Source organism: Zalophus californianus, chromosome 8 (genome assembly GCF_009762305.2).
Source record: "Zalophus californianus isolate mZalCal1 chromosome 8, mZalCal1.pri.v2, whole genome shotgun sequence".
NCBI lineage: Eukaryota > Metazoa > Chordata > Mammalia > Carnivora > Otariidae > Zalophus > Zalophus californianus.
In genome coordinates, this window is record NC_045602.1 from 132,085,490 (window position 1) to 132,100,842 (window position 15,353).

The window sequence follows — 15,353 nt, forward strand, 5'->3', positions numbered from 1 at the left end:
TTCTTCAAAGGGTCATTATGAGGATTAAACAAAATGCTTCCTACAAGGTGCTTACTGCTTGCAGGTAAGTGGTGTGTCCTTGAGAAAAATTAGGGTTTTTGCTCTATTAATATATTATTACTACCATTACTGTTTTATATTTCCAAACATAAGTCATAAGGAAAAAATATTCTAATGGTTTAACCTACAAATTTGAGTGCTCTGGAAAGACTTCTAAAAATAGTAATAATATGAATTAATTTATCTTCAAAAATCTAAGAATCTGGGCCAGAGAAGATTCAGGAATGCTTCCCACTCTCTAAGTATCAAGTATTCTCAGTCAAAACAAGCTGCTTCCTCAGAGTTCTAGTGCATATTTTAAGCACACACACACAAAGTCTCTATTACAATATTCAGAACTTCTGAGGAAGGATTATGTTTTGGTTGTTTTTTTTTTTTTTTTCCATGTGGCAAAGTTCAAATTTTCACTTACTACAACTGTTCATTCATTGACTATTTCCCATGTACTAGGCATTATGGCAAATGCTGTCTGTAACAAGAAGCATTTTATTTATGTATTAGAGCAAATGTATACATTAGGTACCATCATCACTCCCATTTTACAGGTGGGAAAATTGAGGCTCTGAGAAGTAAAGTCACCTTTCAAACATCATCCTGCTCTTAAGCAGGATGCTCTTAAGTCAGGATTCGAACCCATGTTTGCCTGATTCCAAAGTTCAAACCCTTGACATTTTGTAGTAGAAGCAAGAACAGAAGAGAGGGAGAGAACAAAGCAAAGTTTGGTTAATGGAATTAGTGGATTTTCAAGAAAACACTATGCACAAGAGAAAAAAACAACAACTGTGTTTTCTCACATTTGGGAGACATTGGTGTGTGACTCTGTTTTGTTTTAAATAAAAATTAGATCATGTCATTCATCTACATAAAACTATCCAAAGAGGGCTTCACCCTAATTAAAATCAAGCCCGAACTCTACCATGGCCAACACCTGTTAGAACCTCAGCTCAGCGCATGTTCCTCTTCTTAACACACCAACCTCACTCTAGCTGTTCTTTCCGCCTGGGAATGTTTCCCCTCTGATCTTTCCATGGCTACCTGGTTATCATTCAGGCCTCAGGTCAGGTCTCTCCTGACCACCCTTTGTAAAGTCACCCTCCCACTCACCCCATTTCCTCTTTGGGTTCTGCAGCGCTTTCTTTGGTCTCTGAAATGATCTCATTAATTCATTTTGCTTCTTCTCCACTAGAAAGTAAGCCCAAGTAGACAAAGACCTGGTCTGTCTTGATTACAGCTGTGTCCCCAGTGCCTCCAACAGTGCTCGGCACGTAACAGAATTAAGTCAGGGAAATGTAAGGCAGGAGCACAGAGCGCAAGGCATAGCAAGTACCCAGGGAACTTGACTGTAACAATGGCAAGAGTAGCAACTCTTGTAATAACCGGTGGTGGCAGAGGTGGCGTTCTTTCTTCTAAGAATCCATTATCCAAATCCTCCTAGTTCTTAGGGTTAAAGAGGGAAGCAGAAGCCATCACCATAATTTCATTTACAAACCAAGTGTCCACTTAACGAAAGTTATTTCCCACTCAGACATCCCTTCCTGTGCGACACCGTCCTGTGTGTCAATATCCCGCTCCGTCCGGAGAAAGGACACTAAGGTGGAAATGTAATGAACACGATTTGCCAAGGGAAATTACAAACCTTGCAGAAGATGCAGGAGTTTGCTGAGTCATGGAAAGTATTGCTCAGATCACACACGTGGCTCCTGTTGGGTGAGAATCTGGCAGAGTTCAAAGAGTTCATGGAAGAAGACAGGAAGGTAGAAGGGAAACTAGGTGATGACCCACTAAGCTCTTCAAAAGAGAATTATATTTGAATATCAAAGGATTATGGTAGGCACTTGGGAAAACTGATGAAGACCTCAAAAAGTTTTACAAAAAAGACCCTTCTGAGGTCTTGCTGCAGGAGTCAAATGACACATCAAACAACTGTGGCTTTCTGTGTTGTGCAAATGCATTTGTTGTTTTATAGGTCTTGAAATAAAGATTCATGTGGCAGATACTTATAGCTTGGAGGAAGATGTTAGATTTGGAAATTTCGTGGAATGATCAGATTTCATGCTTTTCATTTCAATATGAAAAAGCCACGATGCCTAGGCCAAGAAATTCCAGCATAAATAAAAGAAAGGAATGAGCTAGGGGGCATCTTAGGTCTGAAGGTTCTTGACTATTAGCTTGATAGAACATGTCTGAGCATCTAGTGGTGGAAATGCTGTGTTTTAATGTTGGGTTCCAACATTATGTGGGCAAAAGGTAATTGTTCACTCTGTGCTCTCTCAAAAGTCAGCAGTGATTTGCCCATCACTGTGGGGTGAGACTATATTAGCAAAGCTCACCATTTCCACTCTCCTTTCTGCTCACAGATTTCCTATCATTCATGTGCTGCAAAAGTCTGGAACCTACAAAGATAATTCGAATGCTAAACCACCATTGCTCCAATGGGAGCCAATATTGTCACTCAAAGACACATTCAGGGGCGCCTGGGTGGCTCAGTCCATTAAGCATCTGTCTTTGGCTCAGGTCATGATCTCAGGATCCTGGGGTCAAGCCCCATATCGGGCTCCCTGCTCAGCGGGGGACATGCTTCTCCTTTTCCCACTGCCTGCCACTCCTCCTGCTTGTGCTCTCTCTCTCTATATATATATTTCTCTGTCAGATAAATAAATAAAATCTTTAAAAAAAAAAAGACACATTCAATGTTTGATTTTTTTGTTTTTTTTTCTCAATTTGATTTTAATACACATTTAACATGTGTTTCCTACCCAAAACAATTGATCTCTTAACTCTTTTCTTTTTCTGTACAGACCTTCTGCCCTCATGGCAACGTAACTAGCATCTGCAACACAGCATGGCTTGTCAAGCTTTGTCCACACTCATACAAATACATATAAGCATTCCAGATACGTGTACACAGGGGTTGTGTTCGTTCTTCTTGGTTTTTACAAAAATTGGATCAGATCAGACATAGTTTTTGATTGCTTTTATATATCGTTGTTACGGATGGAATGTTTGTGACCCTACAAAATTCATAGGTGGAAATCCTACCCCCTATGCCAGTGGTATTAGGAGGTGGGGCCTTTGGGAGGAGATTAGGTCATGAGGGTGGAGCCCTCATGAATGGAATTCATGCCCTTATAAAAGAGGCCCCAGAGAGCTCCCTTGCCCCTTCCACTGCTTGAGGACCCAGTGAGAAGGTGGCCATCTATGAACCAGGAAGAAGGTTTTACTAGACAACAAGTCTGCCCCAGTCTGTGGTATTTTTGTTAAAGCTGCCTGAATGAACTGACAGTCACAGCCCTCCCAGTCAGTATGTCCAAATCTATCCTATGTTTTCAGTAGGCTCCATGCCCTGCATGGAGCCCAGTATGGGGCTTGAACTCATGACCCTGAGATCAAGACCTGAGCTGAAATCAAGAGTCAGATGCTTAATCAGCTGAGCTACCGAGGCGCCCCTATTTTATTTTTTTTAATAACTGCATAATATTCCTTAGTATGCATATACCAAAAGATATTTAAGCCATTGCCCTAATCAATGACCATTCTGATAGCTTCCAAGTAATTGTTTCCATTTCTCTTACAAACAATGCCGGGATAAACATCTGTGTTCAAAAATCCTAAACTAATGCTTTATTTCTATGGAACAGAGGCACAGATGTGGAGCTGCTGCACCTAAATCAATGTGCATTTAATTTTTGAAAAGAGACACTACCAGATTTCTTTCCCAGAAAGGGCTCCAGCGATGCACATTTCCAGCAGCAATGTGATAGAGCATCTTTCTCCCACCCCCAAGGGTGGCAGGGATCGATATACAACATAGAGCACATCTTAAATGGTAAAAACATACCAGGGAAGGTCACATATTATTCTCTCGGTGCCCTCCAAGGATAAGAACACCAAGGATAGGCCTTGGACGTGGAGGGTGGGGTAGGTAGAATTCATGCCCCATAAAACACTGCTAAAGAGTGACAGTTATTAGCTTGACTCTGGGGATTGGGAGTAGCCGGACAGAAAGCACCCGGAGACAAGAGGCTTGGGCGAGAAGGACGGGGAAAAGCAGCCAAATCAAGAAGGCATTATATTCTCCAGAGTCGACATATGAATGATCAGCATGCACACTAAAAGATGCTCAATGCCATCAGTCATTAGGAAGAGGCAACCAAGACCATCACACGGTACCACTTTACGCCCACTAGGATGGCCATTATCAGAACGACGGACCGTCACCAGTATTGGCGAGGCTGAAGAGCTATCAGAATGCTCATACGTTGCCAGCGGGAAGGTAAAATGGCACAGGTGCTCTGGAGAACGGGTTAGTACCTCCTCCGGAAGTTAAACATAGAGTTCCTGTATGACCCAGTCATTCCACTCCTAGGTACACAGCCAAGAGAATGAAAACATATGTCCACACGAGAACGTGTACACAGATGTTCACAGCAGCATTATCCACGATAGTTGAAGAAGCGGAAGCCGCCCAAATGTCAATCAGTCAGCTGATGAATGGACGCACAAGACGTGGCCCATCCAGACAGTGGAGTAGTATTCAGCCATGGAAAAGAATGAAGCATCGTGACACACTATGACACAGGTGAACTTGAAAACATGACAGCAGATTAGTGGTTGCCAGGGGCTGGGGGAGCGGCTACAGGGAATGACTGCGCATAGGTACGGAGTCTTTGGTTGGAGTGATGAAAACGTTCTGGAATTAGATAGTGGGGATGGTTTGTGTTACCTTGTAAATATACTCGAAAGCACTGAACTGCGTACTTTAAAAGGATGAATTTTGTGGTATGTGAATTATAACTCACTCTGGAAAAGGAAGACGTTGTATAAACAAACATCAAATGGGGGGAGTGGGGTGGGGAAAGGAACACCAAACGTGAGCACACAGTTAAAAGGAAAGACACACAGCTGACTTTTAAGCATATGAAAGGATGCTCAACCTCATGAATAGTTAAATATGAGCAAAATTAGGAGACTTAGCTTTCCACCTATCAAACTGGTGAAAAAGGAGCTATTTAGTAACCTAATAGGGAGGCAATAGGAGGAAGAACAGCCCCATCTATCGTTGGTGGCAGTGTATTTTGGCAATCTTTTTGGAGGGTAATTTAGTAATATATACCAAAATTTAAACATTCACAAGCCCTGTGAACTCTAATTTCTACTCTTAGAATATTACCCTACAAATATAATCAATTTGCTGGGCTACTGTCCCCATGACAAAAGACTAGAAACAACCTAACTGCTTATCAGTAGGGGCCTGGTTGTGAATCCCATACAGTGAAATCTCCCACACGCATGAACGTTCTCCAAGGCACCCAGTAAGGGAAAAAGGCCATGTCTAGCTGTATGTACAGAATGTTCCCATTCGTTTTTAAAAAGTGGTGTTGAGAGGTAGAGCAGCAGATTTTAAAATATGCTCAGTTGGAACACCTCTGGCCTTAAGAAACGGTAAAGAATGCTTGCCTCTAAGGAAGGAAATGGGAAGGGGACAGACTCAGGGTGGGGATGTTTTTCTTGTCTTACCTTATTACGTATACTGTTGGGAATGTTTATATGGACACGTACTAAGGCCCACATCATCCCATGTCACTTAAACATGTACAAATAATGAAAGGATGGGGGAAAGGAGAGGTCTAGAATGGGATTGAAGACTGACTGAGGGAACATTTGGCCTATTTCCACTTTGCTTGGGGCAGGCCCAGCAGCGACAGTGGGGTCTGTAACTAATGAGCCTGTGGCTGTGATGGAGGCTTCACCAGGCCAAGTGCATCCTGCATCCTGGAGTGGCATGACTTCGGGGGCATCTCCATATTCCAGAGTCTGACCCTCTGCTCAGCAAACTCAGAAACCTCAAATTTTAAGTCCCCTGGAGTTGATGTACCCCTCAGAGGTCATTTTAAAAAGGGTTCATGAATGAAGCATAGAGGCGGCTTCAAAAGGGGACACAGCCGCTGGGGACCTCCTACCCATGTGGTCCCTCCCTGGTGACAACATACACCGGAGCACGTTATCAAGGGCAGGAGGCCTGGTGGGTCCAGAAGCCAAGCAAGCACACTTAGAATTAATTAGCTATAGGATTTAAATGTTTAGTCCCTTCAGGCTGGAATCACCTAAGGGTGATGATGATTTTTTTTTAAGTTATTTTTGGTGAGCGATGAAAAGTAGGGAGAACAACTTTACATTATCACGGGTTGCCAACTATGAGATCTGCTGATAGGGCCAGCATGGTGTTCGTCCAGCACAATGTTTAGATTTTTTTTTTTTGAATTGGGAAATGTCATCTGAAAATCCTCAAGTAGGGTTTTCACTGAAATCTCTTATCATCTGCTGGGGGATTTCTGCAGGGCAGCCACGCCTGGAGCTGAGAATCAGCTCTACATCACAGCTTTTGTTCCTACAAATGGAGCCAGATTCTGCTTGTATGTCCCGTCTCTTGTTCTCAGAAACCTGTGGCCTTTGAGGTCTGCTCTGCACATAGCAGATCTCACCCACTAATCTGCTGCCTTAATTGTTAAACTTCCAGAAATGTTTAGGGCAGCTTACCATTTCCTTGGTCTCATAGATTGATTGACTGATTGATTGATTTTTTGTGCAGTGACAAGTGTTGGCAAATTCTTCCCAGTGTGGTAAAAGGATACGAAGAGAAGGTCTTTAGAAAAGTCCACTCTAGGATTAAAACTGTGGTGGAAGCATTTATGGCATTTCACAATCTGGTTAAAATGCACCCTGGGGGAGAGAAATGAAATAATGTACAGCTGACCCATGACGATCCTGTTTCTCTTTTTGCCGTTTGTCATGCTTTCTCTGGGTCTATTTCGGGCTCTCTTGGCCGACCCTTCAAGAGAGGGACAAGTTAATATTGCTCATGCTCCTGAAATCATGTCGGATGTCTCTATGTTCAGAGCAGAATATGCTGTCCGGCCTTCTTCTCAGTCCAGAGAGGCAAAGAACAAGTTGTGTTTTACTCGACAGCAGCTGCGTGGAAGTTAGTGAAATCTGACTGTATGAACCCTGGAACAGAATGCTGTATCCAGGGTGTCAGCCATGGTAGGGACCAAAAAGTCTTGGAAGAATATAAAACAGAAATGCCAATGTTTTATTTTTGAAAAAAAATGTGAATAAGGAATTTTCTATGTGAGTGCATTCCAAATGTTTCCAACCATGGCTGAACATGAACAGTTTTCAAAACACTAATGCCCAGGGAAACTTGAAAAAAGATTTGTGCCTGGGCCCTACCCTCCAGAACTTCTGATTTACTGATTCTAGGTGGGGCCTGGTAATGGGATTTAAAAAAAAAAAATCCTCCCAGTGATTCCAATGTGGATTAAAAATTAGGCATCACTATTTTCAGGAATCGACATCATTGTGATGGCCATCCTTTATTGTTTCAGGCACCAAGTGAAGGGATTTGCAAGCATTATCTTATTTTCTCTTCATAACACCATGAGGTGGAGAAGCGAAGTCTCTTATTTAAGCTCACACAGCTGCGAAGAGGTAAAGCGAGGCTGCAGATGTGGTTTGTCCAAAAGCACTCTCCCCAGCCATACTTTGTACAGCCTCCCTCAGGAAGAAACTGTCTAAAATGCAAACGATAAAAAATTTGTGCAAGAGCCATCAAAAGGAATGAGATCTTGCCATTTGCAATGACGTGGATGGAACTGGAGGGTGTTATGCTGAGTGAAATAAGTCAATCAGAGAAAGACATGTATCATATGACCTCACTGATATGAGGAATTCTTAATCTCAGGAAACAAACTGAGGGTTGCTGGAGGGGGGGTGGGGTGGGAGGGATGGGGTGGCTGGGTGACAGACATTGGGGAGGGTATGTGCTATGGTGAGCGCTGTGAATTGTGCAAGACTGTTGAATCACAGATCTGTACTTCTGAAACAAATAATGCAATATATGTTAAGAAAAAAAAAAGAAGAAGAAGATAGCAGGAGGGGAAGAATGAAGGGGGGGATCGGAGGGGGAGACGAACCATGAGAGACGATGGACTCTGAAAAACAAACCCGAGGGTTCTAGAGGGAAGGGGGGGTGGGGGGATGGGTTAGCCTGGTGATGGGTATTAAAGAGGGCACCTTCTGCATGGAGCACTGGGTGTTATGCACAAACAATGAATCATGGAACACTACATCAAAAACAAATGATGTAATGTATGGTGATTAACATAACAATAAAAAATTATTAAAAAAAAAAGAAAATTTGTGCAAGAGTGTTCACTGCAACATTGTTTGGAGTGGAGAGAAAGAAAAACAGTAAAAAAATGGATGCCCACCATCCGGGGTAATGGCTGAATAAATGATAGCATATCTATACCTTAAAACATTTTGTAGCTGTCGAAAAACAATGAATTAAAGACTGTATCTGTTGAATTAGAGGGATCTGTACATGTTTGTGTAGTCCAGGGACTTTGTCCTGGGCTGGGCTGGCTGGACATGTGGGGACTAGCTTGGCATTTCTCTCTTTCTTGCCGCCTGGCTTCTTGGTGCAACCAGCATGGGCTCCCTCCCAGCAGGACAGTCTCAGAGCATTTGGACTGACCCTGTAGCTAGCTTACCCTAAAGCTGGTGCTGCAAGAGACAAAGGCCGAAGCTACAGAGCTTCTTAAAGCTTAGCCTTGGAATTCATGTGTCATCCCATTCACTCCGTATGATTGGTTATGCAGCCCAGCCCAGATTCAATGGGTAAAGACCACAATAGGGAAACAGGGAGTATTTTGGGGGGTGGGGTGTGCATTTCTGGAGACTGTCTACCATAGTAGAGTACTAGGATAATTTGATCCAACAGAAATTCTCCCCTAGAGTTTTTGGCGAGAAAAAGCACTAAGGATTAGACTTCCCAGGGCATCCTTGCAAGGGGGTGGAGGGACAAGGAGCGGTTGGGCCACCGGCGAGAGCCAGTTTTCCGAAGTCGCTGCTGTATACTGAGAAGCGAGGCCGTGCAATGCAGGGGAAGTAGAAAGGCAAGAGCCTGCGTGGATGGGGCGTGGAGCACGGTTTCAAGCGCGGAGTTGAGCATAAGGAGCGTACGCAGCAAGGTTACGGGGGGAGAGAGAAAAGGAATGTTTGGGAAACGAGCTAGATGCCCTTAACGTCTTTTGAAAGGCCTGAGTGAAGATGTGTGCTCCTTCTGGTCGCTCAGCGGTAATTCTTCGAGATCAACGCTGGCAGGCACTGCTGATGGCCGATCCGGCAGCCAATCCGCTACAGCCCCGTGTTCTCCGCTTGCAGCCCGGAGATGGTGCCGTCCTAGCATGCCCTGCGGCTGGTGGGGCCACGTGACCTAGTTCTGGCCAATGAGATTAAGAGGATGCCTGCTTGAGCGCAGGGCCTTCTGGGAAAGATCGCCCGTTCTGTCGTAATAAAAAGGGGGCGGGGGAGCGGGAAATGGTGGCCCCTCTTGGCCTTTCTCTTCCTGCTTTCGGATCGCCTCAGGGGAGGACGTTTTCACATCTCAGGTGGCTCTGATTTTTGGCCTTGGGGCTCCCATTACACTTCCCCCAAGCGTCACTGTTGGCAAATGCGTCTGTTCTCATATGTTATCATGGGCAGGGACACTTGGCTGAAGTATGAATTTTCAGTCCCGTAAAATGATTCCACTTACTTTTTTTTTTTTTTTTTAAAGCAAAATTTGGCAATTCTTTTTGGGAATAATTGACTTGGAACAGAAAGGGAAGCTGTTACTATTTTAAGAAACTCCGTATCCAGGTGAAACAGACAGTCTCCTGTTTCTGAAAAATGATGATACATCGTGCATTAGTCTCTGCCATCCAATAGCATTGAGGACAGAACAGGTTTTTTTGGAGAGGGGACTAATGTGGTAAATTTGATAGAAAGGAGTCGAAGAAGGAGAAAAAAATGATGCATTTTTATTTCTCCAAAGATCAGTGAGGTTCTAGGCATAAATACACAGGTGGGAAAATCTCAGATCATCAGATGACATGACAGGGAAAGCCAGGGATAAAGGACACGCAAGACAACAGACTCTGCTTCTAGTTTTTCTTGTCTCCTGTATTTCAACCCATTTACTGTGTGCCAGCCACTGTTCTTATACCTCCCTACAAAGTTAGTACTATTATTATTATTCCCATTTTACAGATGACTCTCTGAGAACACAAATTCCTTGCCAAGGTTCCACAGCTAGTGGGTGGCAGAGCTGGGACCTAAGCCCAGGTCTGTTAGACAACAAGTGTGAGTGTGCTCACATTAGTTTTCTATTGCTGCTGTAACAAATCGCCCCAAATTTGGTGCCTTACAAGAACACGAATATATTATCTTACATTCTGAAGGTCAGAAGTCGAAAATGGGTCAGCTTCTGGAAACTCGAGGGGAGTATCTGCTCCCTTGCTCTTTACAGCTTTGAGAGGCCCCCTGCATTCCTTGGCTCATGGTCCCTTCCTTCCTGTCAAGGACAACACTGCAAAATCTTCTAATCTCTCTCTCTCTCTCTCTGTGACATCTGCTTCTCTCCCTCTCGCCTCCCCCTGCTTCCCCCTCGAAAGGCCCTTGAGAGTACATTGGGCCCACCCGGATATAAAAGTTATGCTAGAGATAATCCAGTGAATGTCAAATTGTAATGACAGCCTTTATGAGCATCAACATTAAATCCAACCCAGCACAAGTAGCTTTCTCCATGTGTTTACCCACCTGCCAGGCACTATGCTAAGTACTTCACATGTATCAACTCATTTCAGCCTCATGATGATCTTAGAAGCTTGGTTCCACCAGGAATATCGTTCCCATTTTACAAATGAAAGGACAGAGGCTCAGAAACTTGTCCAAGCTCAGAGGGCAGAGCCACGATTCAAATCCCGCATCCTGGTTTCTTATCCTTCCTTCCTACTGCCACCCCCGCTTCTTAATAAGCCCTCCCAGGAAATGTTCCTGCAGGGTGATTAATTGTTGAATCGTAGTGGGGAAAATATAGATAAAGAGAAGGAACACAGTCACCCAGAATCCCACTCACCCCTTTCTCTGGTGACTTTTCTCTATGCGCATATGTATATGTATACCCCACCAGAGATGAATACAGATGTGCATCAAAAGATTTGGTCAGAGAATTCTGTCAAAAGGATCAAAAAAGGCCCCCAGAATCCTACTTTTATACCCCCTTAAAAACTGCATTGAAAATGATAACTTAGTTAATAACCTGGGGAAAACAGCAAGAGGGTGATAATAGGCTGCCTTCCTCATTAAATGGGATAATCACTCCGAAGCGAGTTGCACGGGGCTCAAGTTGTCAGTGAATGACAGGCCGAATTCTGACCTCAGAGGATTAATCTAAACTCTTTACAGATTCTCCAGCGGGCGCCCGGATAAGTTGAAAGCAAGGCTGCAGGGAACTAGAGCTAAATGCAACGAACCCGTGACTCACCAAAATGCGATTCTCTTGTTTCCCTTGTCCCGTGAAGGTATTCGCACAGCAATATGCTATTCCAGACTGTAGTCCTGTGTTTCTGTAAGCTGTTTTCCTCCTTTTAGGAATTCCTTCCATATATATATATATATATATTGGGGAGGAAAAGAGGGAAAGACGGAGAAAAGGAGGGAGAGAGGGACTGAGGGAGGGAGAAGGGGGCGGTGCTTTCTCAATTCCCAACACTATGTTCTTCGTTCATCCTACACACTCCTTGCCCTTGCGTCCTATACTACAAACAGGGGAATAATCGTATAATTATGATAGAGAAAGTAATTTCCATAGGGCATATTATATTCTCAATGCCTCTCAATTTCTTGAGAACATCTACAGTTTGTGAATTATATAAATGGTATGATTCTCATTTCAAAGCCCATGCATCTCAATGGCCAGCTTTTACCCCGTTCTCATCAAAGGTTACTGCTATAAATACAACCCATTTTGTGTACATCAAAGTATAAGTTTGACCCACAGGGTTTAAAGGCAGGAAGAAACTTGGGGCCTTTTTCTCATCCAGGGATTGCCTCTCCTGGCAGTGCGTCAGAATCCTCTAGAAAGCTCCCAACCTCAGCTTATTGTAGATAGAGGCTATGGGGGGGGGGGGGGGGGGCTGCCATCTAAGCTTTTAATAAACTCCTCAGGAATGATATTGTGATATAGAATAAGAAATACCTATTTGGTCTTCATCCTCATTCCGGGCACAGACCGCCTCTAAAACTTATCATATAAATGGTAAGAGCCATGAAGACGTCTTTTGTTATTCATAACAAGGCAGCGCCTTTTAACTACCTCTGAGTTTATGTTAATGAGTGACTTTGGAAAGCCCCTAAGGATGGGGGCCCTGGTTGCCAGGGGAACCAGCCTAGTGATTAGAGGGTTGGAACTTTCCACCCCATCCCCCATCTCTGGGGTGGGGGGGAGAGTGGCTGGATATTGAGTTCCATCACCAACGGCCAATGACTTAATCGATCATGCCTGTGTAATAGAGCATGCACAAAAATCCCTACAGTACAGTGTCCCGAGAGCTGGACTGTGAGTACCTGGGGGTGCAGGGAGGGCACGGAAGCTCTGTCACCCCCAGGCCCTCCTACCTTGCCCTATGCCTCCCTTCCATCTGGCTGTTGCTGAGTTGTATCCTTTTATAATAAACGGGCCATCTAGTAAGTCGACTGTTCTCCTGAGGTCTGTGAGCCGTTCTAGCAAATGACTGAACCTGAGGTGGGGCTCATGGGAATCTCTGATTTGTGCGGGTCACCTGACCACCCACCGCTTGTGACTGTCAACTGAAAGTGGGAGGCAGTCTTGAGGGACTGAGGCTTCAGCCTGTGGGTGCTGATGTTAACTTTAGGTCAAGAGAGTCAGAACTGCATTGAGACAGAGGACACCCAGAAGCGTCACAGAATTGCTTGGTATGGAATCCCCACACATTTGGTGTCAGATGTGGTGTGAGTAGTGGAATATAAAGAAAGGAGTTTTCTCCTAACACTAGGAGATTCTAAAACCTCTAGAACCAATAATAGGACTCATTTCCTCATTGCTCAGAATAAGAAACTGAAGCCCAGAAACTTACAGGCAAATGACAGGAACCATAATCATAAAATAATAATGACAGCTAATACATAGAGCACTTACTATGTGGCAGGCGCTGAAATAGGTGCCTTATTAAATTCGATACTTATGTTGTAGGTACTAATGTTATCCCACTTCACAGACAAGGAGACTGAGGTTCAGAGAGCTTAAGTAACTTGCTTAAGGTCACACAGCTGGCAGCTGGCAAAGCCAGCAGTTTGATTCCAGAGTTCTTACCCTTAACTATTTCTTCTTCTTATATAAGTTTATGTATATACTCTGCAAAGTAGGACCTGTCCACTTTTCATACACTGAAAGTGTAGTGTTCTACTGCAGGACAAATAAAATAGGTAAGTATATCGTCCCATTTTAAAACTGGCCTTGTCTAGGGAATATTCTGTTGCCTTGTCTACTTAACTGGTTTCTGTGGAGTTCCTAAGTGCCAGGTAATATGTAAATGCTTAATGGACAGGCTCCTTTAATCCTCTTGGGAACTGTGTGATGTATGTGTTCTTACCCCAGAGGACAGCTGAGAAAGCCGAGGTTTAGAAAGTGAAATGGCTTGTCCAGATCACACAGCTAGTCCATTGCAGAGCAGGGACTTTTTTTTTTTTTTTTAAGATTTCATTTATTTATTTGACAGAAAGAGAGCATGAGCACAAGCAGGGGGAGTGGCAGGCAGAGGGAGAGGGAGAAGCAGACACCCCGCTGAGCTGGGAGCCTGACATGGGGCTCGATCTCAGACCCTGGGATCATGACCAGAGCCCAAGGCAGATGGTTCACCGACTGAACCACCCAGGCGCCCCGCAGAGCAGGGACTTTAACCTTGGTCTGTCCAACTCCAAATGCCAACCTCTTAGTGTTTTCACTCTTTTGCTTTTGTCTTATCTGCTGGAGATCCCTGGCCTCTTCCAGCGGTTATGCATACTCAGAAGGGATGGGTGCTGCTCAGGGTTGAACTCTATCCACCAGTGCCTGTGACTTCATTTGGAAACAGAGTTTTTGCCAATGACCACGTTAAGATGAGGTCAATTCGGGTGGACACCAATCCAATGTGACTGTGTCCTTATAGAAGGGGACATGTGGACATGCAGACAGATGTGCATAGAGAGGACAGCATCTGGAAGCCACGGAATGCCTTGAGGCTCCTAGGAGCTAGGACAGAGGCAGAGAACAGAGTCCCGCTTGCGGTGCTCAGAAGGCGCCAACGTTGCCGATGTGGTCAGGCTGTGGTACAGAGGATTGTCCATGGTGATGAGGACTGTCCCCTAGCCGGGACTACCCATCACCATCACTGGGTTCCTCTTCTCTCCTACTTCCCCACTTCCCCATGGCTCATGGTCTCTACCTTCATTTTTGTGTCTGTGGTTTTACTTTTTAATATAACCGAATGCAATCAGAAGAAAAGACTTGGGGCCTCCAGCACTGTGAGACAACACGTTTCTGTTGTGTAAGCCACCCCGTTTGTAACACTGTCTTGGTAGCCCCAGGATACTAACACTAATGTTTTCAAAGCGAGACTGTGACTTCGAGCCTTGCATTTTCTTTTCACCATGTACAGGATCCGCAGACCCTTCCCCACCCTCCGAGGAGCAGCCCACCTCCCCCACGTGGCACTGACCTTCATCATAGAATGGAATGTCGTGGGTCGATATGATCACCGGCGTCCCGTTTTGACCACACTCAATCTCAGATGCCACCTGCAACAGAACATGTGGCATTGGTAGTCAGATGTTTGGGGAAAATCAGAACTTAGGGAAGAACCTCAAGGCCACAAGGTACATCACCGAATTAAACTTAATTTAAAGGCTGTGTTTCTGGAAAGTACCCAGCTTCCCATCATGCTTCAGGAAACTAAGTAACCCGTTCACCTCAAACGGGTGAGCCCCACAAATACAGGCAGGATGGACCCCGTCGTGCAGATGAGACGCCCAGCTAACAGACACTTGTCTAATCAGTGGGGAGCAAGAATTTGATATGCTGATCCCCAAACCCCGTGAGATTAACCACATGCTACCAACCCGCACACATAGCATGGTCCCCAGCCCAGCCCTTAGTCAACAAACTTGTCAAATACAGGAAGTTCGCTGTTGGCTTTCTTTCTGCTCCACACCCTCTCTGTCCAACCTCGCTGTTTTCCCAATTTCCTGCCCTGATTGTTTTTATTCTTGACATTTGCTGCAGGTATTTAAAAAGCTTGTATACATATTTATATATATGTGTGTGTACGTACGTACACATACACTCACACAGAAAGAAAAATGTTCCAAGAGTGAATGTATGTTACATAATGCTATTTTAGTAATAAGGCCAT

At 44.4% G+C, this 15,353-nt stretch overlaps 1 protein-coding gene across 8 annotated transcripts in view; it reads right to left on the reverse strand.

Annotated features, from left to right (window-relative positions):
- BCAS1 (brain enriched myelin associated protein 1) overlaps positions 1 to 15,353 on the reverse strand; it is a 94,469-nt gene that overhangs the window by 65,543 nt on the left and 13,573 nt on the right. For all 8 annotated transcript variants that reach the window (XM_027621401.2, XM_027621410.2, XM_027621409.2 and 5 more), the window contains one exon: positions 14,661 to 14,739. In XM_027621401.2, the coding sequence (XP_027477202.1) occupies positions 14,661 to 14,739 (79 nt within the window). The remainder of the gene's footprint in view (positions 1 to 14,660; positions 14,740 to 15,353) is intronic.